Source organism: Canis aureus, chromosome 24 (assembly GCF_053574225.1).
Source record: "Canis aureus isolate CA01 chromosome 24, VMU_Caureus_v.1.0, whole genome shotgun sequence".
Lineage (NCBI taxonomy): Eukaryota > Metazoa > Chordata > Mammalia > Carnivora > Canidae > Canis > Canis aureus.
In genome coordinates, this window is record NC_135634.1 from 41300241 (window position 1) to 41326860 (window position 26620).

General features: G+C 43.6%; 2 protein-coding genes across 15 annotated transcripts in view; one reads left to right on the forward strand and one right to left on the reverse strand.

The window, feature by feature from the left end:
* The window catches only part of LOC144296130 (uncharacterized), a 36336-nt gene extending 25222 nt beyond the window's left edge, over positions 1-11114 (reverse strand). For 3 of the 7 annotated variants that reach the window (XR_013363288.1, XR_013363287.1, XM_077869053.1), the window contains exons 1-4: positions 7816-11111; positions 5668-5793; positions 4920-5136; positions 4138-4273 (exon numbers count right to left, since the gene is read on the reverse strand). Coding sequence is in view for 1 of the 7 variants with exons in the window: in XM_077869053.1 (XP_077725179.1) it covers positions 4206-4273; positions 4920-5136; positions 5668-5793; positions 7816-7818 (414 nt within the window). In the remaining 6 variants the exon portion in view is untranslated. Of the gene's footprint in view, positions 1-1343; positions 2038-4137; positions 4351-4919; positions 5137-5667; positions 5794-7815 lie in introns of all 7 variants that reach the window. The other 4 variants (XR_013363292.1, XR_013363290.1, XR_013363291.1 and 1 more) reach the window with 4 other exon arrangements.
* A 1382-nt stretch (positions 11115-12496) lies between these two features.
* AGFG1 (ArfGAP with FG repeats 1) overlaps positions 12497-26620 on the forward strand; it is a 73211-nt gene continuing 59087 nt past the window's right edge. For 2 of the 8 annotated variants that reach the window (XM_077869055.1, XM_077869056.1), the window contains exon 1: positions 12501-12753. In XM_077869055.1, the coding sequence (XP_077725181.1) occupies positions 12587-12753 (167 nt within the window). In that variant the 5' untranslated portion in view covers positions 12501-12586. Of the gene's footprint in view, positions 12754-16145; positions 16298-26620 lie in introns of those variants that run through there. The other 6 variants (XM_077869059.1, XM_077869054.1, XM_077869060.1 and 3 more) reach the window with 6 other exon arrangements.

Consider the following 26620-nt stretch of genomic DNA (forward strand, 5'->3'; position numbering starts at 1 on the left):
GAAGAGAAGTGAGGGAGTTGGCCAAGCAATATTCAGTTTAATGCAGAAGCAAGGGCAAGAGTAAGGGCCCCAGGTGGGAGCCTGGTGTCTTTCTGATGTGGGCAAGGTCAGAGGGGCTGGGGCAAAAAGAGGAAGAGGAGGAGCCATGCAGACAGGGGAATAGAGGTGGGGATGGGGGATGGGCAATACAGGATTTTGACTGGCAACTGGATATGATCTGGAAGCTTAAAGAGACCCCTCTAGCACTGGGTTGAAAATGGACAGTGGAGGAAGGTGAGTGTGGAAATGGAAAAAAACAAATGACTTCTTAAACAGGAATCCTATCAGAAAGTATGCAAACCTCTTTGGTTCACACTGTTTTAATCAAGACTTTGAGTTAGAAGACCCAAAACACAGCACCACATCCTGTCCAGCCCCTCTCTCGTGCTCTCCATGTCTTGAAGGGAAAACTCAGCCATTCTCCCCAACACTGGCTGCAACGTTCCTAGCACGTGGCTTCTCCCACTTGGGTGGAACATTTAAGTTGACTCGGTAGTCCCCTGAGGGGGCCGTATGGTTATATCACAGAAGACAAATCATCAAGTCAAAGGGGGCACTGGGGCAAACACAGGGTTGGAAGTTGCAGAAGTAGTTCTGGAATGCTTAGTGGTGCAAGCCAAGAACAGTGTCAAGAAAGGGAGCCACCACTGGGGTAGTCGATGTATCTGAACTCCATGTCCAGTGGATACATGGAGCTTATCTTCTTCATTCTTGTTTTTTAAGAGAGAGAGATCTGGTTTTGTTTTTGTTTTTGTTTTTGTTTTTGTTTTTGTTTTAAGAAAGAGAGAGAGAGAGTGCTGCTACAAAAGAGAGTATCAAAAACCAAGACTCAAGACTTCAGGGCCATAGTTAAGGGTGAATTTGATACTTCTAAGGAATTGTGTTTGTAGCCCAGGCAAACATGGGGAAGTCAGCAAGAATTCTTAGGGCCCGGGACTCCTGGGTGGCTCAGCGGTTGAGCATCTGCCTTTGGCTCAGGGTGTGATCCCGGAATCCCGGGATCAAGTCCCACATCAGGCTCCCTGCATGGAGCCTGCTTCTCCCTCTGCCTATGTCTCTCTCTCTTTCTCTCTCTCTCTCTCTCTCTCTGTCTGTCTGTCATGAATAAATAAATAAAATCTTGAAAAAAAGGAATTTTTAGGGCCTTCTCCATTCTTTCACATGACTGAGGATGTAGGAGCACAGATGTTAGAAGAAATCCTAAGAGAGATCCCTGTCCTAAAAAGGGAGGGCTCTAGGTCTCTGCTGAACCAAGTAAAGCCATCAGAAAGTTTAAGTGGGAGTAGAGGGAAATATCTACTCACAGGAGACTAGAAACAACGTCGGAAGATCATTTAGCCAGAGGATGGCAAATAGGTTGCAGACCTCATTGCCTACTGGGAGTAACTTCTGGAGAGCTGAGGTGAAGGATTCTCAAGCCACATCTGGTATTGGTATAGACGTGGTACCAAGCGGTGCCCACGGACCACGTAGCTATCATTCCTGACCAGCCCGTCCTCTTGCCTTCGTATTTGTCTACATTTAAATCATCTTAGAAAGATGAGGTGCTATTCTATTTTTAAGAGGTTTGCAGAGGACATTATATAAACTTCTTTCAGAAATGCAAAGATTTGTTATGTAAAATAAATTCTCCTTGCATTATCCAAGGCTTTGTTACTTTAATGTAAAGTTCTTTTCTTTTGTCTTGGCCTCGGTGGAGAGTGGAGGATGCCAGGTCCTGGGAACCCATTGTGGTGTCCTGGCCACCACCTGGTTGTAGACCTTGGACTCTCCCCTTGCTCTGGCCATTGACTCCATCAATTCAGGGCTTCTTCTCCCTCGGCGGACTCTTCCCCATGTTTGTCGCCTATGGTGGCAAACTGAGGTCTTCAGACTGAGAGACAGAAAGATGAGATGGTGGGTCATGGAGAACCTGTGCTCTTTTCCTGGATCTGCCACAGATTCCTTTGAGGCCTTTTTTTTTTTTTTCTTTATCTTTCAGAGGCTGATGATCCTCAACTGTAAAACAAGAGGGATTTTAACCGAGGCACAAGGGCAGGACTGAGATCATATTTTATATGTTCAGTGCATAGTTAAGGGATGGAGAGCTGGCATCTTGTATCAAAAGGAGCTGTAACCCCCACGCTGGTAAGAGTCACAGGCAGAGGTGATATCTAATATTCTCTCCATTTGAAATGTTGCATCAAAGATCCCTCCCTCTGTATTGATCACTGTGTCTCATGCTCACAGCTGCAAGATGGGACAAAGCACTCCTCAAAGGGCAACTTTCAGTTCTTACAGAGAACAGACCCATCTTAATATTAAAGGACCTATATTAATCAACTTTGTAGAAAATGACTGAGGTAGACCAAAAACGTAACCTGTGGGAGAAAGAGGAAGTAGCATTGTTAAAATTACCCTGAAAGCCTTGAGTTATGAAAAGAGGAGACATCGTTCTAGAGGATCTCCTTGTCTTTTAAGGTCACGAATCAGAGGCAGTATTCTTGGGAGACAGGACACAGTCCCTGAGGCACCCAGGAACAGGCAGTGGCGGCAGACCTTGTCCTGGCTGTGGTCCAGGGGAACTTTGGTTTTACTGACTGTATTCGTTCTTAGGGCTGCTAGTTTCACAAGCTACGTGGCTGAAAACAACTGGAATTTATTCTTTCACAGATTTGGAGGCTAGGAGCTCAAAATCAAGGTGTCAGCAGGGCCCTGTTCCCTCCAAAGGCTCTACGGAAGAATCTTCCCTTGCATCTTCCAGTTTCTGGTGGTCCCAGGTGTTCCCTGGCTCATGACAGCATCCCCCCCCCATGTCTGCCTCCATTGTCACATGGCCTTCTTCCCTGTGTGTCCTCTCTCCTCTCTCCTCCTCTTGCTCCTCCTTCTTCTTCTTCAAGATTTATTTATATTAGAGAGAGAGAGAGAGAGAGAGTGAGAGAGAGCAAGTGAGCTGGGGGAGGGGTAGAGGGAGAGAGAGAGAAGGAGAGAAGCAGACTCCATGCTGAGCATGGAGCTCGATGTGGGGCTCAATCTCATGACCTTGAGAGCATGACCTGAGCTGAAATCCAGAGTCAGAGGCTTAGCTAACTGAGCCATCCAGGCACCCCTTCTCTTGTCTTCTTATACAGGCACCAGTCATTGGATTTAGGGCCCACTCTAAATTAGGATGATTTCATCTTGAAGTCCTCAACATCTTCATAGACCCCATTTCTTTTTTTGTTGTTGTTGCTTTTTAAGATTCTATCCATTCATTCATGAGAGACACACAGAGAGAGGCACAGGCACAGGCAGAGGGAGAAGCAGGCTCTGATGTGGGATTTGATCCCTGGGCCAGGATTGTGCCCTGAATCAAAGGCAGACACTCAACCACTGAACCACTCAGGCATCCTGATAGACCCTATTTCTAAATAAGATCACATCCTGAGGTTCCAGGTGAATGGAGGACACTACTTAACTCACCACACAAGCATTGTTTGAAGTTTAAAAAAAAAAGAGAGAGAGATTGTACTCCTGTAGTACTTAGTATATTAAAAAAACAAATGAAACAATCACAAAAAAGAATGTTCTAGGAAGCCAGTACATATGTGTACACACACACACACACACACACATTTGCTTGCTTACGTTGGCTGAATTGTAGGTGAGGTGATTGATGGGAGGAGAAGGGAATATAATAATGATACGTAACCCCTGTAGAGTGCTTACTATCTGCCAGACACTGTTTCAAGTGCTTTTACATATTAAATCACTTAATCCTCATAGCAATCTTATAAAGTAGGTGATACTATCATTCCCATTTTACAGGTGAGAAAACAGAGGCACAGAAAGGTGAAGTTACTTGCTCAAGCTTCCAGGGGAAACCTGGGATTGGGATCCAGACAGTCTGACCCAGAAACCGTGCTCATAACTGCCCTGCCGTCCTGTGTAAGGCACACAGAGGAGATGTAGGCCTGCTTCAAGAAACTTCTCACCACTTCCTAAACACACACAGACAGGCATGCTCTCTCTCCCCTCCAAATAGAACAGCAATGAATGCGCGCGTAGCTTCTATGGTTAGGTGTGCTTGGAACATGTCATCTGCAGAATCTATTTGACCAGATATGGCCAGACACTTACTCAGAACAGATGAAGCGCCAGTGTGGGCTGAGCAAGACGCCGTTGTTCATGCACATCACCGACTGCCCTTACAGACCACACGTGATTTCCACCAACCAGAGTGTGACGTGGTACGGGTTGAAGAGTAGCCACATATCTAGGGGGATGGGGGGGCTCACTTAGAGCAGCTTCTAGCAAATTGCTGCTAAGCTGCAGCTGTGGTTGACTTGGTACCTTAAACAAGCAACACACAGCGAATGAAGGAAAGGGAATTAGTAGGCATATTCAAGATAAGAAGAAGAAGGACGGTAGGGTTTACAGAACTGCCAGGTGCTGTGCTGGGTAGAGCACCTCATTCAGTCTTCACTTCAACCTTCTGAATCATCAGTAGCCCCAGGGCTGGGATGATGACTAATAATAAAGTGGTAGGTTATCCTATGATAAAAACGGCTAGGTAAACTTGCTCCAGGGGCTCCCACAACCTCCACAGTGGACTCTGCTCTCTGGCGCCACGCATACTCAGTGAGGACAAATCTGTCTGGCAACCATGACCTAAATGAACATTCAGGACATTTTTACTGTGGGAGCTTGGTGTGTGTGGCTTTTTGGGTAATTTCCCTCACCTAAATAACTTCTTGAGCGAAGACAGGTCCTTCAAGTGCACAGCCTGAAGCTCTAGGGGGTGGGGGGCGGGGGGAAGGCAACCTCCCCATAGGGCAGAAACCACAGGCTAAAGCAGCCTAGTGACGGTCAGGCTGTTTGTACCCTCAGGGGCCAGATCGAGAGCAGGAAAGCGTACATACCTCCTGGCTTTTCCTGCTCTCCTGTAGGAACGGGTTTGATTGACAAGAGCATCCCACAAGATGATGTGGTGCTGACCCTGGAGGCTGAGTCATGGGCTCTGGAGTTAAACCGCCAACCTGCAAATCCCAGCTGCATCACTTCCCAGCTGTATGCCGTTGGCAAGGTCCTTAACTCGGCAAGGTCCTTAACTTGGGGGCGGGTCCTTAGTTTCTTCATCTGTAAAATGGGCATGACAATGAAAGGTACCTGCCAAAGGCTGTGTGTGAGGATTCCTGCGGTTACTCTGCAGCGCATGCTCTGTGTAGGGCTTACTGCTTGGGGCCAGGAAATGTTAGTCATCATTACTGAGATATCACCAGTGGAATTCTGTGCAATCGCTTCCCTTCTGGAGGTGAGGTGTGATGCTGACATCATTCAGCCGGGCTCCAGAGAGTTCCTTTGTGTTCAGTTCACCCCCTGGTGTACAAGGAGCTATTACCCATCTGCCAGCCTCAGGTGAGAAATAGCAAAGGAAGAGGAGTCTTTTTAGAGACCCACTTTTGAAATGTCTCCATCTGACCCCTTCAAAACGGAGGGCTCTAAGTCCCAGAGGCCCCGCTGGTGTTTCTTTTCTGATAACTAGAGCAGGTTTCTCTCCCCACAGGGGCCTCTTTCTTTCCCCTGAACCAGAAGGGAAGGTCCCCTTTCTGTCCTCAGTAATGGGCAAGAACAACGTTCCATTGACGACGTGAATGGAGCATTTCTTACCCTGAGACTCTTGCTGCTGCAGACGCAGGGACCTTTTCTCTCTCCCTTGGCTTCTGAAGAAGATGATTCCAGGTCTCCAGAGGCCACTGGCGCAGGGCGGCTCAGGATTTCTGATCCTGGCACAATCTGAGGAAGGGAAGCTGCGCAGTTGCAGAGCGTCTGTAACAGGCCATTTGGCCTATGATTTCTGACATTCCCAAGTCCCAGAATTGTCCCGTGTCACCTGCCCCTGGGCCTGCCCTCACCACCTTCTTTCACATGCCCTCCCTTACTCTGCTTCATTTTCCATCAGAGCACTTGGCACCACCTGGTCCATTTCTACTAATGTGTTTATTGTTTGCTCTCCCTCTTGTGGGGGCATGGGCTCCAGGAGGGTCGGGACTCTGACCTGTTTGTTGCGGAATCCCCCAGGGTCTAGCACAGTGACTGGCAGATGGTAGGTGCCCACTGGATATTTAGTGAATGCATGCATGCATGCATGCATGCATGAATGAATGAATGAAGGCTGAAAAGTCTTTTTGGTTTCCCTCCAAAGTCCAGAAAATGCCTTTCTGATAAATGGATAACTGAAGTCTAGTTGCAATTATTCTGGGCTTCTAGAATGGCCTGGGATTGAATCAGTCAACCAACTGGCATGTTCCTTCCATGGCCTGGCAAACTCGAGACACAGGTTATGACTGGATCCCTGCTCTCTGAGCAGAGTTTGGCTGGTGAGACAAAGCTCATGAAGGACACAGTGAAAGGAATCCCAGCAGAAGAGAAGGTCTTCAGCAGCTGGGATGCTGTGGGGGCAGCTTCAGCAGCCTCTTTGTTTATCCTGGCTGTCTTTAGGGAGAAGGAAGCCAGGCGACTGTTTGGTGCTGAGGGACATGGGTCCTTCAGGTGTCTAGTTTCTTGGCGCTCTCTGCAGAGACTACCCAGAAACCACACTGATGTTTCCAGGAAGTGTGCACTGACTGCCTGTCTTCTGTAGGTTTTTTCCCCTCTTCCTTTTCTATCTCACTGCTTCTTGCAAATTAAAAAGCGCATCAGCAAGCGAGGTTAAAAATAATCAAACCACAGCTAAAGGAAGGCGCTATCAACAGAAGAATGGGGAAAAAATTGAGTTGAATATTGTTCCACGGTGCTTCATACATAGGCCCTATGATTATTCATTCTATGAAACCCGGGGGCCTAGGGGAATTAATGAGGCCACCATCACTTGGCCTTTTACACTGTGTAAATGGGCCATAAAAAGTAGCATTGGTTTTAGGGCCAGAACCTGGAAAGGAGGGAAGTTGTCAATGAAAAGGGAAAACCCCCAGGTCCAGTTTTCCTAGATTGTAAATGGTCACTGTTGTCCAGTAGCTCCTCTGCTAATCGAAATCGCCTTGGCGCATCAGGGGGTTCTAAAGGAACGGAAGATATGAGGACCCTAAGAATGTAGGATCGAGGTTCTCCAACAGACCAGGCTCACCAGCCCGAAACTGGGTGTCTGGGGGAGGAGCGGGAGCTTCTGAAAGGTCAGAGCTTCAAGCTGGGGCTGGGCAGGGAGGTGGGGAGTGGGGGGGACGTGGCACTCATCTCAGAGAGGGTTTATGCCACTTCAGTGTTTTCAAGGCTCCCAGTATATTAGAACATGAAAAGATGTCTAAATGGGGCCACAAAAACTGTGATATGCTTAAAAATAATTATACTTAACAAATCAGACCTTTTAATACCCAAGCAACCCAAGAAAACAAGTGAATGGTGTTATCCACAAAGTAAATCCAGGACTTGTTAAAAGTATGAATAGAGCTAGATGGGTGCTGGGGATTAAGGAGGGCACTTGTTATGATGAGCACTGGGTGTTGTATGTAAGTGATGAATCACTGTATTCTACTCCTGAAACCAGTATTACACCATATGTTAACTAACTAGAATTTAAATAAAAATCTGGAAAAAAAAAAGTATGATTTTAGGGCCTGCTGCATGCAGGTGGCAAGGATCACATGGGACATGCATGCGTGCCTGCCAGGATCTTCTATTATGTTGGTGGTTCTCCTTGACCCTATGGGTAGCTCAGTTAGAGATTATTGTTAAGTCTAAATTTGAGTTCTTCTTGAATGGGGAGCCCTCCCCTCCCCACTCCGATGCTCTGGGCAAGGAAGCCACTTCTAGTTATCCTACCATACTTGTTATTGCTTGTCCTGCTTTGCTGTCTGGTAAGACACCGAAGGGCCTCCTTTCTGGGCCTCGCCTCCAGGCGCCGAGGGTGGGGTAGCCTAGGATGAGTTGGCAGCTCCGTTGCTGGCTCCTTGGGGCCTCTCCAAAGCCAGGGTTTGTTCAGGACATTTTCTGAGTCACCCTTGGTGATAAGACAGGCAGGAGCCTCTAAGCAAGTCAGGTTTTAGATTCTTACCGTCAAGAGGTTTGATTTCAGAATTTGCAAGTTCTTTAACAAAACTATAGTAGCTTGGACAGAGCTGTAATCATTCTGGGAGCCAAAACAGCAGAGACAGTGATAAACAGAGTGCGGAACCCACTGCATAAGACTGAAGGACGCTTTATTCTCTGGCTCCCCACTGCTGTATTAATTTATTCATTCAACCAATATTTACTGAGTCCCTTCTAAGAGCCAGGCTCCATGCTAAGTACTGGAGGAGTAATGGTGAGCAAACGTAGACCTAAGCCCCTCCTGAGTGAAGTCCACTATGTAGTGGGGGGGCTAGGGACCCTAACTGGAAATCACAAAGCACTGTAAATAGCCACAGCAGCATGTGCTCTAAAGGAGAGGTACATGCTACTATGAGCACCTACTATGGGGTTTGGCTTAACTAGGAGGGACAGAGAAGGATCTCTGAAAACCAGATATTGAGCTGGATCCAAGGGATGAGAAGGAAAAGAGAGGGAGACTCTTTTTGGAAGCAACAATGCATGTGCAAAGGCCCTGAGGTGGGACAGAAGGGAATATGAAACCCTGAGAAGGGAGTAGGGCTGGAGCAGGGTGGTGGAGATTTAGGGTCATGCCTGGGGCACATTGGAGCTGGGGCAGGATGGGGAGGGCTAGCATGGTCTGCAAGAAGGAGGCCGCTTTCAAAGGGCTTTTCTTTCAGCCTCAGAGCAGTGGGAAGTCACTGAAAGGCTTTAAGGGGGGGGCAGGGAGGAGACTGGGGATGTCTGAGTCACATTAGCATTTTGAAAGATCACTTTGGCTGCAGTGCTAACATCTCTGAAGGTAATTTCTGCTTCATAAGCAGGGCCAGGATTCAGTTACTGGAAGTAGAAGCTGGTGAGGTGCAGCCCGGTGAGGTGCAGCCTGATGTGGGTTTGAATCCCAACCTATTGCTTCATTTCCAGCGTGGCCTTGGGCAAGCCGGCTTTTCAGACTCTCAGTTTCCTCCTATATAAAGTGAGGATAATGATACCTCCTTGCGCGTTCATGTGAGGGATAAGGAAATTTCAGTAAATAAATAGTGTGTCCTGACATACTGCAAACCTCCCTTGGGATTTTTAAAAGTAGAAACCTGCTTTGATATTACACAGAGTACGAAAAGGCCAAAATTCAGCCCGCCATATGGACTTTCAGCTTTACATGTAGGAAATATTTTGGACGTCACCTGAACTCCACCTTCCTACAGATGGATACTCTGGAAATACCTTCTCCTGCTTCTCTAAACAACACAATAATGAAACAACCGCGTATTAAACTGTTTGTACAAGGTGCTGCAGCCACACCTTCTGATTTTGGCATTTATCAGATGACAAACCATGGAAAGATGAGCAACCAGAAAACATACAAGTGACAAGGGAGCATCACAAACATAGAAACAAGCCATTGGCTGTGGGTTAAGCACGTTTGTGGGTGATGAGTAAGAGTCTGCTGCGTGTCTTATATTTATCTGGACAGGGGCTGCTAAGTAAGCCTCTGTTTTGATCAGTCCAGGTTTGGACATTCCAGGGCTGTCATCTAAACAGCGCAGGGCCCTGCTGTCATGGCACTCCAGATGACCTTAGGTCAAGGGTCTTGTCCAAAAGACTCAAGAGCCAACTTTAAGAGGCTCCCAAAGGCCAGTGAGAAAACAATGTGAGCACCGAGGAGACAAAATATGTCAACTGTATTTAATTTCTGGAGTCTGTAATGACATTGACAAAAATATTGATCACCACTGCAAGGTGATAGGAAACCAATATGTTCTCTGGAAAATTTGGGAATAAAGGAAAAGAATCTAACATTTACCCTGTCTTTCTGACATAAACTGTGCCAGATAGTAGCTGAGATGCAGTTCATCTTTATGGAAACATTGCCACTGACAAATGGGGAAGGAATGACAGAGCTAGATTATCACCTCTGTGTAACCCTTAATAAACCAAGGAATCTAGACATTAATCATCAATGGCTGCTAATATCATAAAAAGGGAGAAAGGACCCCCTTCGCACTCCTACCCTCATGTGCCGCCTGATTTGGAAGCACACAAAGACATCATATTTTGCCAAGAACAAAAAAATATTGAACTGGAAACAAGTGAACTAGACACAACCACAAATTTTTAGAAAAGGTAAAGGTGTTAAATAACATAAGCAGTGAGAAGCAACATGGCAAAGGACCCAGTTCCAAAAACAAAACAAAACAAAACAAAAAACAAAAACATAATTACAAGAGGCAAAGGAGATAGAGGGGAAATGCATAGACTTTATAACCCATATATTACCCAACGACAATGTATGGATTAAAATAAGCTGTAAAAATCTTTTTTAAACATCAGTGAGAAACTTCAACGCTTGATGGGATATTTCATGATTTTAAGGAATTATTAATTTTTTAGTTATTAATTTTTTAATTGATACCATTATGGTATCATGGTTCAGTTAAAAATTATTTTTTTTAGCAACGCAAAGTAACATGTGTGCAGGTGAATGGTATGCTATCTGCAATCTGCTTCAAAATAATAGAAGGAGGGATGGGAGGATGGGGAGGGTAGGAAGCACATTAGCCATTAGCTGATAATTATTGAAGGTGGGCCATGGTCTCATGGGAGTTCAATATATTCCTTAAAAGAAAATTCAAAAATAAATCTATTGACCAATCCAAAACCTGTTGATCACTTTCTTGTAATATTTAGCTATTGTTGATAGTATTATACTAACATGAAGTCCCTCTTGGGCGATTCATCCCTTCACTTTCATGGGAGGTCTAAGGCTTGGCCTTGGAGATTAGGAAATGTGGGTTCGAATCTTGCCTTCCCACTCCCCAGCTGAGCGATCTTGGGACTTCAGCTCTCCGGGTCTCCCTGTACTCCTTTGGGACATGAGGGGCAGGGATGCTTTCTAACATCCTGCTGGCTGTGTTTGCTTAGAGTGATGAAGAGATTCGGGTTCTATGGTCTGTCTGGGTTGGAATCTCAGTTTTCCAGTATGTATGAAATTTACTTTCATAATAAAGTAAATTTACTGAATTTAAATTTCCCCCTGGGGGGGGGGTTACTTAACCCCCCCCCCCCCAGGGCTTCAGCTTCCAGACTTAGGAGAATGGAAAGAATAGTAATGCTTACCCCAAAGGGATCTTGCAGAGATTAAATGAGACACTGAAAGCCTCGCTTCCAGCTCTGGGAGGGGCAGAGGGTGGAATGGTAAAGAACATGCTGGGGCTAAGCTGTTTGGAGTCCAGCGGGGGGTGGGGGTTGGGGGGTGGATCCCAGACAACACTCAGACAACCCTACATAAGAAGGAGGATTTCGAACAACTAGAACTACGAAGAAAACCCAACGCAGGGATTTCATGGAGGGCTGCTTTCAGCAAGGTGGATGGCAACTCTTTAAATACGTTGGTTGGGCTGAAGGAAGTGCCCGAATGTATTGACCACATATCCATCTATCATGTCTCCACATGTGGCAACGTGTGGGGATCTCTGGTTGCCACAGGGGCTGGGTGGGGGGGGGGGAGTGCTTTGAGGAGGGTTTGAATTGTTCAGGCATCTGGTGGCTAAAGGCTAGGGATTGTGTGCAACATCCCTCAATGCTATATTCCCACACCAAAAAAAAAAAAAAAAAAAAAAAAAAAAGGAAAAAAAAAGAAAAAGAAAACCCCCAAAACAATCAAGTCCAAAATGTGGATAGTGGCAGGGTCTAGAAACCTTCAGAGAGAGAGAGAGAGAGAGAGAGAGAGAGAACAGCAGGGCAAGGGGCCTGGGTCAGAAGGTCAGAAGGGAGCTTGTGCGTGTGTGTGGGGGGGGGTTGGTGGGGATGGGGGGGGAGTGTGCAGGTGCCAAGGAAGGCCAGGGTGGTGAGAGAGGCAGGCCGGGCTCCGGAGGAGAGGGCTCCTTTTAGGGCGCGGTGGGTGGGGATCTGGGAGCAGGGGAGGAGGTTGAGTCGGGCGAGTCGGGTGCTGCGCGAGCCGTGCGATACCACAGCGGCGCCGTCGCCCGCCCGCCCGCCCGCATCCCTCGCCTTTGCATCCTTGCTCCTTTGCCCCCGCCCCAGGCCGGGCCTCGGCGCGGCCGCTGGAGCGCGCTCCTCCTGGCCGGCAGGGGGCGCCGGCCGCCACTTGGCCTCGGGCCGCCCGGGGCGGGCCTCCTCTTGCCGTGCCCCTTCCTCCTCTGTCCCCCTCCGGAGGAGTCGGGAAGGTGGCGGCGGCGGCGGCGGCGGCGGTTGTCCCGGCCCGGCCGGTTGGTGCGGCCCGTCCGCCCGCGCCCCGCAGCGTCCGCGCCGCGCCCAGCGCAGCCGAGTGGAGCCGAGGCGGCGGGGGGGGTCCCGGCGCGGGCGGCGCGCGCTGACGGAGGGCGGCGGCCGCGGCCAGGGCGGCCCGTGGGAGCGCGGGCCCCCGGCTCGGGCTGCGGCTCCGGCTGCGGCTCCGGCTGCGGCTCCCGCTCCGGCTCCGGCTCCCGCTCCGGCTCCGGCTCTCGCTCCCGCTCCCGCTCCCGCTCCCGGCCCTGCCGGCCTCCCGGCCCCGGGCGCCGCGGCCATGGCGGCCAGCGCCAAGCGGAAGCAGGAGGAGAAGCACCTGAAGATGCTGCGGGACATGACCGGCCTCCCGCACAACCGAAAGTGCTTCGACTGCGACCAGCGCGGCCCCACCTACGTGAACATGACGGTCGGCTCGTTCGTGTGCACGTCCTGCTCGGGCAGCCTGTGAGTGCGGGGCGGGTGGGGGCGGCGGGCGGCGGGCGGGGGCCCTGCCCGGGGCCGGCGGGGCCGGCGGGGCGGGCGGGGCGGGGGCGCGCGCTCGGGCCGCGGCGGCCGTTGGGGCGCGGGCTCGCGGGCAGGGGCGGCGGAGGCCGGCGGGCCGGGGTGCGGGGGGCCCGGCGCGGAGCGGGCGGGGCGTGGGCGGAGGCGGCGCGGCGAGCATCGCTGGTCCCCGCGGGGCCCCGGCGCCGCCTCCCCCGGGCCTCGGCTCCTCTCCGGCGGGGCTGGCGCGGAGGGAGCGGGGCGAGGCTGGGCCGCGGGGGGCGGGGGGCGGGGGGGTCCCCAGCGAGGCACCTGCCGGGCGCCCGGGGGACGGCGGAGCTGGAGGGGGGAGGAACAGGGACGCGTAGCCGGGGCTCTTTTTTTTTTTTTTTTTCTTTTTGTCTTTTTCCTTATTTTAACTCCCATCCCCCTCCTCCCTCGGGTCGGCAGCACCTAGGTCACTGGGAGAGCGCGTGCACTTCGGGGACTAGCGGGGGATTGAAATGTCTTGGTGGCCGCGGTTTGAATCCCGGGGCGGGGGACGGGGGTGGGGGGTGGGTGGAAAGTTGGGATGAGGCTTCCTGGCGACCGAGGCAGGCCGAGGAGCAGACGTGGAGGCCCTGCGGGGTTTTAGCTCGTAGGGTCCAAAGAGACGTCCTTTGAGTTTCGGGGAAAGTTTCAGTGGGAAGGAGAGGGTGGCCCGAAGCTGTGTCATTGTCCGCTCGCTGGTGGCGACGGCCGCTAAGACTTCTCGGCAGGGGCGGCAGCTCCCCGGCCCGGCGCTGCGCGGCGAACGGGCACAGGCGGTGGGAACACAGCCCTGTCGGGGACCCGCTGCCCCGGGATGCTGTGTTTCCCCCTTTGCTGTGCGCGCAGACTCCGCCAAGGGTTTTGTTTTGACAGCGCGACTGTGAAATCGCCCCATACTAAGATATCCTTTTACATAGAATGTTTCAGGAATGTGGGTTTTAGGAAGAAATTTGTAGATGGTTTGGGAACGGATAAGTTGCTTTTCCGTACTGATTCTCCCGTATTCGAAGCGGTTCACTAAATATCCCTGAAGCGTGTGTTAGACCAAAACAGCGACTTTTGGGCTCTTTCCTCTGTGATATTCCTTTCAAATAAAGTAATTTAGCCATTATATCCTCCCCCACCCTTAAAAAAAAAAAATCCGTTGTCAGATTAATCCTGAGACAGAGTACATAATGTATTAGAAAACTCCTATTTGGAAAATGCAGGACGTGCCCGGCAGTGCATGATCTGCTTGCTTGCTTGCTTGCTTGCTTGCTTGCTTATTTATTTATTTATTTATTTATTTATTTATTTATTTATTCTCTTCATGTTGGGCAACAAGGCGTTATTAGTCTTTGGCGAATGTTGTTTCTTCAACACACATGTACTGGGTGCCTTCTGTGTGAAGCCTTGGGGTGTGCTGATGGATACAGGAAAATCTCTGCTCCTTTGGTGCTTACGTTGTACTAGGGGAGGTGATAATACATAAGTAAATGAGAAAAATGTCCGGGTAAGTATGAGCTAGGATAGTAGGATAGGAGAGCCCTTGTTGAGAGGTTACTCTCAGATCCTAGTCAGGGAAGCACTCTGAGAAGCTGACAATTAGTGTTATTACTGAGTCACAACAGAATCATAGAAATGAGTCGGATCTAGGAGATTTTCTGGTTCCTGCTTTACACTTCCATATGAAGTTAAGTTGCCACGGATTAGGCAACTTTGGTTCTAAAATGAAACCAACAGACCACTGTTTTAAGTGTATTTGATTTTTATTATATGCATAATAAATGTATCCTAAAAACAAGGTCTTTTGGTACCTATGAAATACTTGGTTTGAAAAAAATGTACATAGCTACTGTTTTGAATTTCTGACATTTCTCTGTGATTCTTCAGGGTGACGTGTAGCCTATACAGCAAATGTATAAGATTAAGAAATATTTACGAATTTCTTCCTAAAACCCACATTTCTGAAACATTCTATGTAAAAGGATATCTTAGTATAATGACAATTGTTTATTTTAAGGAGTTTAATCTGTAATAGACAGGACTTAATATCTTCATTCACTGGTGATTTTACAAATGTTTATTGCTTGCTTGGCCTATGTCATACATTGTGGGAGGCACTGGTGTACCTTGGATCCTACTATCTTTAAAGAGCTTGCCTTCTGACTATGTAAACAGTGATGATACATTGTAATATTTTTCTCTAAATGAGCTACCTCTGAAGTATGTAAATGGATAGAGAAAGCTTCACAGAAGACTTGATGTCTGAGCAAAGACCTTCCTTTAAAGACAAGATCCATGTGACCGGCTGCTTCAAGTTGAAAGAACAAGTACTTGTGAGCTAGATAAACCTGGTCTTGAATCCTGGCTCTGCTTGTTAAGCTGTGTGCTATTGAACAGCTCAGTCTGCAAGCTTGAGTTTGAATTTTCTCATCCATGAATAGTGAGGATGAAATTTACTTTGTGGATTTTTTAGGTATAGATTAATTTTCAGTATTAGTGATAACATGTGTTCAACATCTCACTTGATGCCTACTATGAAATAGCTGCCCAGTAGATAGGAGATATTAACAAGGAGGAAAGGATATACCGTGAGTAGGGAACAGTAATGTGAAAGACATTGAAATGAGAAAGCACCCTTAAAAAATAGGTTAGGTTGGATTTTTCAGATGTGACCCAAAACCTATTTGTTTTACGAAAGGCTTTTTCCGATGGCTTAACGACGTTGCCTAGATTTCTCTCATCCAGAGATGACTGCTTCCAGTTGCTGGGGTGCATATTGCCTTAATTTATGTCAGTGTCCCAACTTTTCTGGAAGTTCTGCAGTTTGCTCAGGTCATATAACTGCTACCTTGAACCAGTGCCCTGATTGGACTCATATTCTACAATGACTTCATTGGAACAACAAAGATCGCCAAATAAAGTTCTCAAATCAGAAATCTGGGATTCTTGGGAAGGAAGGAATAGATGCTGGATCAAATGTCTACTGCAGAAATATTGAAGGGACAGTTGCTCCTAAAGATTTCTGTCCTTGTTGTTTGTTTTTTTAAAAGATTTTATTTATATGAAAGAAAGAGCTGGCGGGGGGGGGGGGGGGGGCGGCGTGAAGAGCGCAAAGGGAGAGTGAGAGGGAGAAACAGACCCCCCATTGAGCAGGGAGCCTGCTGTGGGACTTGATCCCAGGACCCTGAGATCAGCAAGACCTGAGCTGAAGGCAGATGCCTAACGGTTTAACCTCCTGAACTACCCAGGCACCCAAGGATTTCTGTCCTTGAAAAGCAGTAATAAAGGAAAATAATTTGAGAAGAATGAAGTAACTATTGAGTTTAATAACTATTATATATTTGCTATTCAGATAATATAGTAGCTTGGAAGAATATAAGTTTGAAATCCGATCCTGACACTGCCACTAGTTTTGTGACTTAGGACTTATTAATCCAGGCCATCATGAGCCCATTGACCTGGATCCATCTCTTCAGCCTCAGTGTCTTTTGTGGTAAGAAGACAATGCATAGCTTAAGGTTGATATGAGGATTAGATGGTACAATTTGAGTGGTTATTGAGCATATACTATATGAGAGGGTGAGGCTAAGCAGTGGATTTACAGAGTATAAGTCCTCTAGCTACCATTGGGAAAACTTGATTGTTTAGAAAATGCTCCTATACAGTAAATGGTGTTTACTCTTATGAATTCTAAATTGGAGAGATTAGTCACATGCCTTTTATCATTAATTTAGCAGTATCTTTGTTTAAGCAAATTGAACAGGCATCTTATTGTTTATATTACTAGACTCAGAAAATCTTTTTCCCAATCACTGTCATGTGCCTGTGTGGTGCTCATCCGGAGTGTATAACTAAATTCAGATAGTGAAACTTTAAGTGTAGGTGCAGTTATACTATCTATTACTGAGCTAGAATGGGGTATCGTAAGATTAATTTGTCACTTTCTTTCTGGTTCTAGCTACAGAAATGCTTAAAATTTTGAATGGATAGCCAACAACAAAACATTGCCTTCAGGTTAAAGAACTTTTAGTTGATTTAAAGACCAATTTTAGACCATATTAGTTAACATCAGTATAATCAGTAAATAAGAATTGTTCATCTTTAAAAATGAGTCACAAGTTTTTTAGAGAGGGTTTATATAAAATAAATAAAATTTAAGAAACACTTTGTCTCAATACCAGCTATTTTATGTGGACAGAGTATTTAAAATGGGGATTTAAAGTTTATACACTTGCACTTTATTTTGTGTACATTTTGACTTATGGTGAATATTGTAAGAACTTTAACTTGAAAGATGAAAAGGCATTGCATTTGTTTTTATACAATTACTAGCATTAGAATGGATCGGAATCAAATACTCTTTTGGAGCTCCGTTATAATATTCAGGACCTCATGAGGTTACAGTAGCAGTGGTTTATATCTTTAATTCCTTTTTAAAAATTTTTAAAGTACTTTAAAGTGGCTATATTTGATAAGGTATTTTGAAAATGTAGTACCATTTCAATTTACTGTTAAGTGGGAAAATTATTTGATACTTCTTCATTATAAAGGCTAGAATTTTTTTTAAGCGAATATGAAGTTCCTGGCATTAGGACATGTGTCGGGGATATAACAAAGTATTTGTTGAAATAGAAAAAATAATAACTATTAATCACATTTATTGAGTGCTAGCTGTGTGTCAGGTGTGATTTTAGTAAAAATCTTATGAGGAAAGTACTGTTATTACTCCCTCCCCCCCCCCAGCTTTAATTGTAAAATTAGTGCACGTTCTTAATGCTTTGTTGTGATACCCTGGTTGATGTTGGGATCCAGAACTAATGTTGATTCTACCATTAAAAAATGTGTAATGGTTTCCTGTGAATTTTTGTAAATTGTTTTGAATTCTGTATTTTGGGAACTCAGATGGTAGATTTTAACTTCATTGGAGTTTAAAAGCAGGGCAGATTATGGATGTACATTCATTTTTGCTTTATAGCTATACTTTTTAAAAGAAATTATTTTTAAAAGTTTTTTTTTTTTTTTTTTTTTTTATTCACGAGAGACACAGAGAGAGAGAGGCATAGACACAGGCAGAGAGAGGGAGAAGCAGGCTCCATGCAGGGAGCCTGATGTGGGACTTGATCCCAGACTCCAGGATCACGCCCTGGGCGGAAGGCAGGAGCCAAACCGCTGAGCCACCCAGGAATCCCCAACTTTTTAAAAGAAATTAAAGGAACTTAGTTTTTCTTAACTTTCTGTTTTCGTAACTTTGAATTCTATTCAGAAACTGCTGTTGTGTATTGTGAGTGTAATGGGAATTTGGTGCTTACTGTTTTGAATTTGTTCCATCTATACTGCCATGAGTGAATTCTCTTGCTGTTTTCTATATCTGAATTGTAATTAAAACCTCTTACCCTGTGCATGTAGGATTGATAGTGATTAGATTTATTTAAGAAGTCAATTACTTGTGTGTGTGTGTATGTGTATTTTTATGTACTTAGGTTTTTTATTTTAACATGTAATTTTTAGTTTGCCAAAGTTTTTAATGTAACACCTAGTACTTTTCTTTGAATGTGGTTCCACAGATTAGATTCTTTGTCCATTTGATACAGCCCAGACTCACATTATGTTTATAGTTCTTAGAATTGTAAGCCACTTTTTTTTTTTTTAATTTTTATTTATTTATGATAGTCAGAGAGAGAGAGAGAGAGAGAGAGGCAGAGACACAGGCAGAGGGAGAAGCAGGCTCCATGCACCGGGAGCCCGACGTGGGATTCGATCCCGGGTCTCCAGGATCGCGCCCTGGGCCAAAGGCAGGCACCAAACCGCTGCGCCACCCAGGGATCCCTGTAAGCTACTTTTTAAAGCAAGTCGAGTGCTGGATTGTTTTAGATCTTTTTTCAATCTTTTACAATTCTTGTCTACAGGTAAATAATACCTTTTCATAGTAACTGAATTTAGTTAAGTCCCTAAATCGTTTTTATGAAAAAAATATTCTCACTCGTGTCAGTATTTTACAAAATAGTCAGTTCAACTATGTATTTACCAAATACTCTGCCAACTGTATTACCAAGTTATAATATTAAACAGCTCTTGATAAACATAAAACTCAGTTGGAAGGAGCAGCGGGGAGACCCCTAGCTGTGTATGTTTGATGTGCCGTAGGCATTTACTGTAGGTTTTTCAGCAGGGAGGAGAAACATGGATTCATCCAGCAAATTGATTAAGAGAGATTCTTCTGTAGTGCATCTTCTGTCCTGGGAACACTCTTAAGCATATGTAGTATGGTGCCATCATATTTTCACTTTTTTCTCTAAAATATGCATAATGCTCATATTTTTATTTTTTTATTTTTATTTTTTTTTTTATGATAGTCACACACAGAGAGAGAGAGAGAGAGAGAGAGAGAGGCAGAGACACAGGCAGAGGGAGAAGCAGGCTCCATGCCCCGGGAGCCCGACGTGGGATTCGATCCCGGGTCTCCAGGATCGCGCCCTGGGCTGAAGGCAGGCGCTAAACCGCTGCGCCACCCAGGGATCCCTTTTTTTTTAAATTTTTTTTAAAATTTATTTAATGCTCATATTTTTGAGAAACTCCTATGGAGATATTCAGGACTTGGTGCTGTCACCCTTCCCATTTTCCTCTTGACTCATTAATGCATTTCCAACTTCATATAGTCACAGTGATAATTGGTGAGGAATACCCATCATGGATTCCGTTAATATATATAAAAAAGAGAAATCATTCATAACTTCAAGTACTTTGATTAGTAGCATGTTCCTTGTGACATCCTTTACAGGTCCACACGTGAGAGCTCTTGCCCTAAAGATACCTGATTCGGTGTGGTAAGAATGAAATTCATTAACTTAATGTTACAATAAGGATGGGAAACTTGTTTGAATTGTTCAAAATATGAGGAATGATAGGTTTTTTTTTTTCTTTTAAGTTAGAACACATTTTTTTTCCCAAAAACTCCTGAGTAAGATGTAGTAGTCTCTTTTTGATTGGTACTATACTGTTTTAGAGGGAGGGGAGTCATAATTACGTCTTGCTTTTATTCTGGTTGCTTCTTGGAAGAGTTACATTAACTGTAGCATGCTCTACAGAGTTTTATCAGGATGTTAAGGAGATTTAAAACTGTGTATCAAAAGAACAGTTCAGGAGCTAGAAATGTTGTTAGCTTCAAGAAGAAAAGACTAGCGGTTGTGGGGAGCTGTACATATGTCACTATCTTTGGGTAATTTTAAGGCCTGTATGTGGAAGAGGTAATATTATGATTTATTCTCGAGGGAGAGGTAGGTAGGAGACAAGTGTATGGAAGTTACAGAGAAACATGCATATTTACAAAAGGAAGAGAGGAATTTTTCTTATTGTCAGATTCTAAAAAATCTTGTTTTCCCCCCGTTTCTTAATAGACTGTGCAAGCTCTTTGATGAGGAGGGTATTAAAATCAGTGGGACTAATAATGTGGGAAGATGTGGAAGCTCATTTCTGTCTTCAAAGTTTTATCTCTTAGTGAATCTTGGTTCTAACTTTGAACAATTGTGTTCAGTAGATAATTCAGCAAAAAGTACCTATTGAACATCAATAGGTATCTTTCATCAAAGATAACAAACAACCTGTGTTTGTCAGTTAAATTTAGTTTTGAAGAGCAAGAATTGTTTATACCCATTCTTTATTAATTTTAATTTAGTTTTAATTTTTATCAAAAGGGTACATGCATATAATTTAAAGAGGCAAAAGGCTTATAATGAACAGCAGTAGTCACCTGTTACCTCCATCCATTTCTGATTGCCCCAGACAGTGACCATGAACTCTTGTCTATGCCCTCCTTCTATATTTACCTTAGTATTTCTAGATAACATACTTAGAGCAATTTTTTAAAAGTTTTCAGTTTTGGCTTTATATATTGACTTTTTTACTGTACAAGGAGGAAGATAAGGATTTGGTCCTCTTAATGCTTTCTCCTTTTCCACCTACTGTTTCTACCTCTTCCTTATAACGTTAATTACAGTCGTTGGTTAAATCATTATTTAGTATTTGCCTTATTGCAAGTATACATATTGTTCTCAACTGAGTCATACAGTATATTGCTCCTATTTTCTTAATTGTACAACCTTTCACCCCGTGAAGTTTGTACTTGTATAGTTCTCTTCATTTGCTTTGTTTTTCCTGTGCATATCATTAATACATCCCCAGATAGTCTCTTGACTGAGGCGTAATACTTCTTTCTATATGATCAGACACATTAGGTGCCTTTTTGTTTTGTTTTGTTTTGTTTTGTTTTGTTTTGTTTTTGTGGTTGATCAGTCTTTTCTGGGTACTTTTTCATCTTCTAGTCTGGAAATCCTGCTCTCTAGACCTGCTATGCAGTGGTCATCCTGGGACTTTTCTTCTGCCTTCATTCTGGGAATTCTTTTCATGTCTAACCTGTGTTGGGCCCTCTTTCCAGGATCCCCACATCTCCATTAACCTCCTGATTAAAGGTCAGTGAGATAGCGTTTTGAGAGGTATATGGCTGTAAATGTCTTATTCTGCCCTCATTTTAAATTGATAGTTTGTCCCCATTCATAAGGTGGAAATACTTTATCCTTAAAGTTTTAAGGCAGCGCTTACTCATCATCACATCCTCAGTATTGATGTTGGGAAGTCTGATGCTATTCTTTTTTTTCCCCAAAGGATTTATTTATTTGAGAGAGAGAATGCACAAGTGTGGGGAGGAGGGGCAAAGGGAGAGAATCTCAAGCAGACTCTGCATTGAGCTCAGAGCCCAAGATGGGGCTTCATCCAGGACCCTGGGATCATGACCTGAGCTGAAACCAAGAGTCAGGCGCTTAACTGACTGAGCCCACCCAGGCACCTCTTGATGCTATTCTTATTATTGATTCTTTGTGCCCCATTTTCCTCATCCTGCTGTGGGAGTATATGTGATCTTTATTGCTGCTCTTCTGAACTGTACATTGAGGTATTTTGGTTAGGTCTTTTGTTAAATATTGTAGCCATTCTTTTGGACTCATTGATTTGTAAGTTATGCTTTTTTTTAGTTCAGAGATGTTTTCTCCGGTATTCTTTCTTGTTGATGATTAAAAAAGACTGGCTGCCATTTTTCTAGGATCCAAGTTAGGGAGGAGACTAGGGGCACATAATCTATCACTCAGTATGTGGGGTCTCAGTTAATCCCCCGGTTTTTAGCAGGGTACCTAATAACAGTTCTTAGCTGTGCCTGAGTCTAGAATCTATTTGAATAATTTCTACAGATTAAATGTTCATTCAGACTTCTGCCTAGGGCCTGGTAAGGTTAGTCTTGTGGCTGTAGCGAGACTGGGAGTTTATTTTTGACCCTGTGTAAATCCCCCCCAACCTGCCTTAATTCCTTTTGTGAATCTTGTAGGGGTTCTGTAATGGGAATCCGCCTCCAGTTGGCTTCTCTCCGAAGAAGCTACTGTTTTGCTTTTCTTTACGTTGCAGTCAGTTACTGCTGGTATGTTCACTTTTTAAATCTTCCAAATTTTGTTAGTAGAGAACTAGAGTTTGCTTTTGGTCTCCTCCATTATTTTGTGTCCTGCTGTTTCTGTGGGTTAATGCCTTTTTATTCCTTTGCTTTCATTTCAGTGAAGTTTGGAGAGGTTTGTGAAGACATTCTTGGGTTTTGTCCACTTTTTTTTTTTTTTTTTTTCTAGAGAGAGAGCGCGAGAGAGCGAGCACATGAGCAGGGTAGGGAGGGAGGGGCAGAGAAAGAAAGAGGGAGAGAGTATCTTAAGCAGGCCCCCTGCTGAGCACAGAGCCTGGAGCTAGGGGACGCCTTGATCTCACCACCCTGAGATCATGACCTGGGCCAAAATCAAAAGCTTAACTGACTGAGCTACCCAGGCACTCCCTCTTTTGTGTGTGGGGGGTGTTGTCCACATTTAACTGGGACACCTTAATTGGGTTTAAATTGTTACCTCGAGTATTATTTTTTAGATGTCTCCCGTTACAAGGACCTTACATTGTAGTATTTGTGACTTTCAAAAAAATAAACAGACCCAAAATAGCAGATGTGGTTTATATCGTATGTGTGTTTTCAGTATTTTAAAGTTGCGTTCTAGATAGACTGATATTTTGGACTATCCAGTACATATAGGGCCTTGGCATCAACAGTTTGTAGAATCTTGATATCCTGTTAAAGGCATCCTTCATCTGTTTGTAGATTTTAAATGTATAATTTTTCTGAATTAAACATTATATCTAATATATTTTACTAAATAATTAGGATTGGGATAGATCTAAATGTCAAATTAACTTTATTACTTTATGTCAAGATCAGCAACCACATAAATTTCCAGTCTATTAAAATATTTTAACCAGTTTCTCTCCCAGCAGGAGAAAAACAATTAATAAAACTAAACAGGCTTTCTTATTCATCTAACATACATTGCTGTTTGAGTTGAGGAAATAGCTATTTGCAAGATTGTTTAAAGCATAGTTAAAAGTAGCATACTGGTGGACATACGGAATGAGTCACACCATCTGGTTACAGTCATACCTGGGTGGTGGTCGTTAAAATAAAAGCTCCTGGGGATCTGCATATGACTTAATTATACTGTGAAAGCATATTGGGCTCTACCAGTAGGTGACTTTGGAACTTCTTGAAACCAATTAACTGGCAAACATGCTTTCAAAATATCAATACTGCTGTTATTAAATGAGTCATTATTTAATTTAATTTTTTTTTTTTTTTTGCACTAAATTGGAGACTTAAAATGTGTATTTTAGGATCTGGAATGGGTGGTACTTCAATATTGGCACTATAAAAATGATGTGGCTTACTTGTCCAACACTTTCATCCAATAGTTATGACTAATGTCATTACAGTAAAATGTTTTATAAACATTGAATTCACATGATGGCTAGACTAGACTTAAGCAAAAAAGAAAAAGGGAAGTGGCGCCAGCTTCCACGAATACACCTTGAAAATAACTAGGTAAATAATTCAGTTTTGATTATATTTCATTCAATTAAATGGTCAAACTTGGTAGGTGGAGAACGTAGCTCCACTGATGAAAAAAAACTTATTTTCATTATTTTAAAAATTGTGATTTTACTGTGAATAATAACAGAATCAAGACTCTAGTATTTTGTTTCTTAGGTTAACCTACATCAATATTAAGTTTTTTGGTATACAGTTGTATGAGTCTTAACGTGTATAAATTTGTGTAACTGCCACCACAGTTAGAACATGGAAGTGTTCCACCATCCATGAAGGCTCTACTTAACCCTTATCTGTTCTTAACCCCTGCCAACTACCTGTAGTTCTCCCAGCATTATTTTTTCTTTCTGAGAATGTCAGGGAAATTGTATCTTAAGTATGTAACCTTTTCAGATTGCCTTCTTCACTCAGAGTAGTACCTTTAAGATTAATCCAAGTTAGCTGCAATATTCCAATAGTTTGTTTCTCCTTAGTGCTGAGTAGTTAGCATTCCATTCTGCTGCTTGTGAATTTATCAGTTTCCCACTTGAAGGACAGTTGGGTTTCCAGTTTCTGATTCATATGAATAGAGATGCTCCAAATACTTATATACTGATTTGTTTGGTGAACTTAAGTTTTCATTTCACTTGAGTAAATAAGAGTGGGATTGCTAGGTCATATGGAAAGTGTACGCTTAATTTTATTTTAAAAAATGGCAGTTTTTTGTTTTGATTTTCCTTTTATACTGGTTTGGAAGTTGTAAATTCCATGTACTTTTATGGTCATCATTGAAATTTTATTCTTCAGGGGTGCCTCGTTGGCTCATTTGTTGAGCTTTTGCCTTTGGCTCAGGTTGTGATCCTAGGGTCCTGGGATCAAGTCCCACATTGGGCTCCCTGAAGGGAACCTGCTTTTCCCTCTGCCTGTGTGTCTCTGCCTCTGTCTCTGTGTCTCTCATGAATAAATAAATAAAATATTAAATTAAAAAAAATTCTCCATACTGACATTCTAGAGTTAATTGGTATTTTAACTTTCCCCTCATAATACAAGGTCTTTAAAAATACAAAGTACCCTCACTTAAGGGCTGTTGTTGGTGAAACATTAAATTTGTCTGTTCTTCCTCATAAATTGAACACTTTAAAATCAGATGTTGCTTGTTTAGATTTATCTAAGGGTGTTTACCAGTTTCTTTCCTTACCTCTTTGCATTTCAGTCTTCCTGGGGTCATTCTTCTTCTATACTCTGTATTATTTTAGTGAGGACCTCCTGGGATAAACTCTTGGTTTTTGTTTATCTGAAAATATTATTTTGATTTTATACTTCAGAGATCGTTTTGCTGGGTTCACAGTTTTTTCTTACTACTTAAAGATAATGTGTTATCTTTTGGTTTCCATCGAAAAGTCTACTTTTAGTCAAATTTTGTTTTCTTGGTCTTTCTTTTCTGACTGCTTTTAAGATCATGTTTTTGAGGTTGCAACAAAATGTTTCTAAGTGTGGATTTTATTTATCTTGTTTTTGATAAACTATAATTTCTACTTGTAGATGCATGCCTTTCATTGGATCCAAAAAAATCTCAGCCATGATCTTTTCAAATATCATTTCTTTTCATGTTTTCATTTGTGCTCTCAAAAGTAAGAGTGTTGATTTTAGGGTGCCTGGGTGGCTCAGTTGGTTGAGTGTCTGAGTCTTGTTTTCTGTTCAGGTCATGATCTCAGGGTGATGAGACTGGCCCCTCATTGGGCTCTGTACTTAGTGGGAGAGTCTGCTGTAGATTCTCCCTCCCCCTTTGCCCTCCCCCCTGCCCCCGCTGTGCACCTTGCTTTCTTCATCTCAAAATAATAAATCTTTAAAGAATGTTGATTAGATATGTTAGATATTCTCGTATCCTTTTTTTTTTTTTCCTTTGTCTTTTCTCTCTCCTTAGTCTGTGCTGCCCTCTGGGTTGTTTTTTTCCTATCTTCTAATTCAATAATTTTTCCTTTTGCTGTGTTTAACAAAAAACACAACACTGCTCTTTACCTGCTTTGTTGAATTTTAATTTCCACATTTAGAATGTTTCATTTCTAAAAGTTCTGACTTTTAAAGTTGAATAGTTATTCTGGTAACTGCACGTCTTTTTTATTTATTTATTTTTTTAAATTTTTTTTAAATTTTTATTTATTTATGATAGTCACAGAGAGAGAGAGAGAGAGGCAGAGACACAGGCAGAGGGAGAAGCAGGCTCCATGCACCCGGAGCCTGACGTGGGATTCGATCCCGGGTCTCCAGGATCGCGCCCTGGGCCAAAGGCAGGCGCTAAACCACTGCGCTACCCAGGGATCCCACGTCTTTTTTATTTTTATACCATCTTTTATTTATTTTAATGTTTCCTATATACTATATTTTCTATTTTGTATATTTGATCACTTTAGTGTCTAAAGTCTTTGGGAGAGGTATATTTGAAGATGTTGTTTCTACTGACAAGCTCAGTGTCATGTTTTGTTGTTGTGTAGTGATTTTTATTGCCCTTAAGTTTTCCAAATTTTGATAACATTAGTTGGAAGTTCATTCCTTCCAACAACTTGCATATTCTTCTGCTGGGATCCTGGGATACTACAGCCTGAAGCAGCTTTATTTCTCACCCAGGGTCTTAGGTTTAATAGGTCTGTCTCAGGTTTAGCTCTGTCATCTTGTCTTAGGTATTGTTGGTTGGCATTTGCCTTCTGAGCAGTACTAAATTTTGTGTATATAACGTGTCACTTTTCTGGTTTCAGCTCAGTTTTTGTCTCTTTTTCCTTTTGAGAGGGGAATCCTTAGAGATTTTTTTTTTCCACTTTCTAGAAAGTTCAACAATATGTTAACAGGATTTTTTTGTTTTGTAACTTAAGGAGTAGCTATCATATTTTAGCA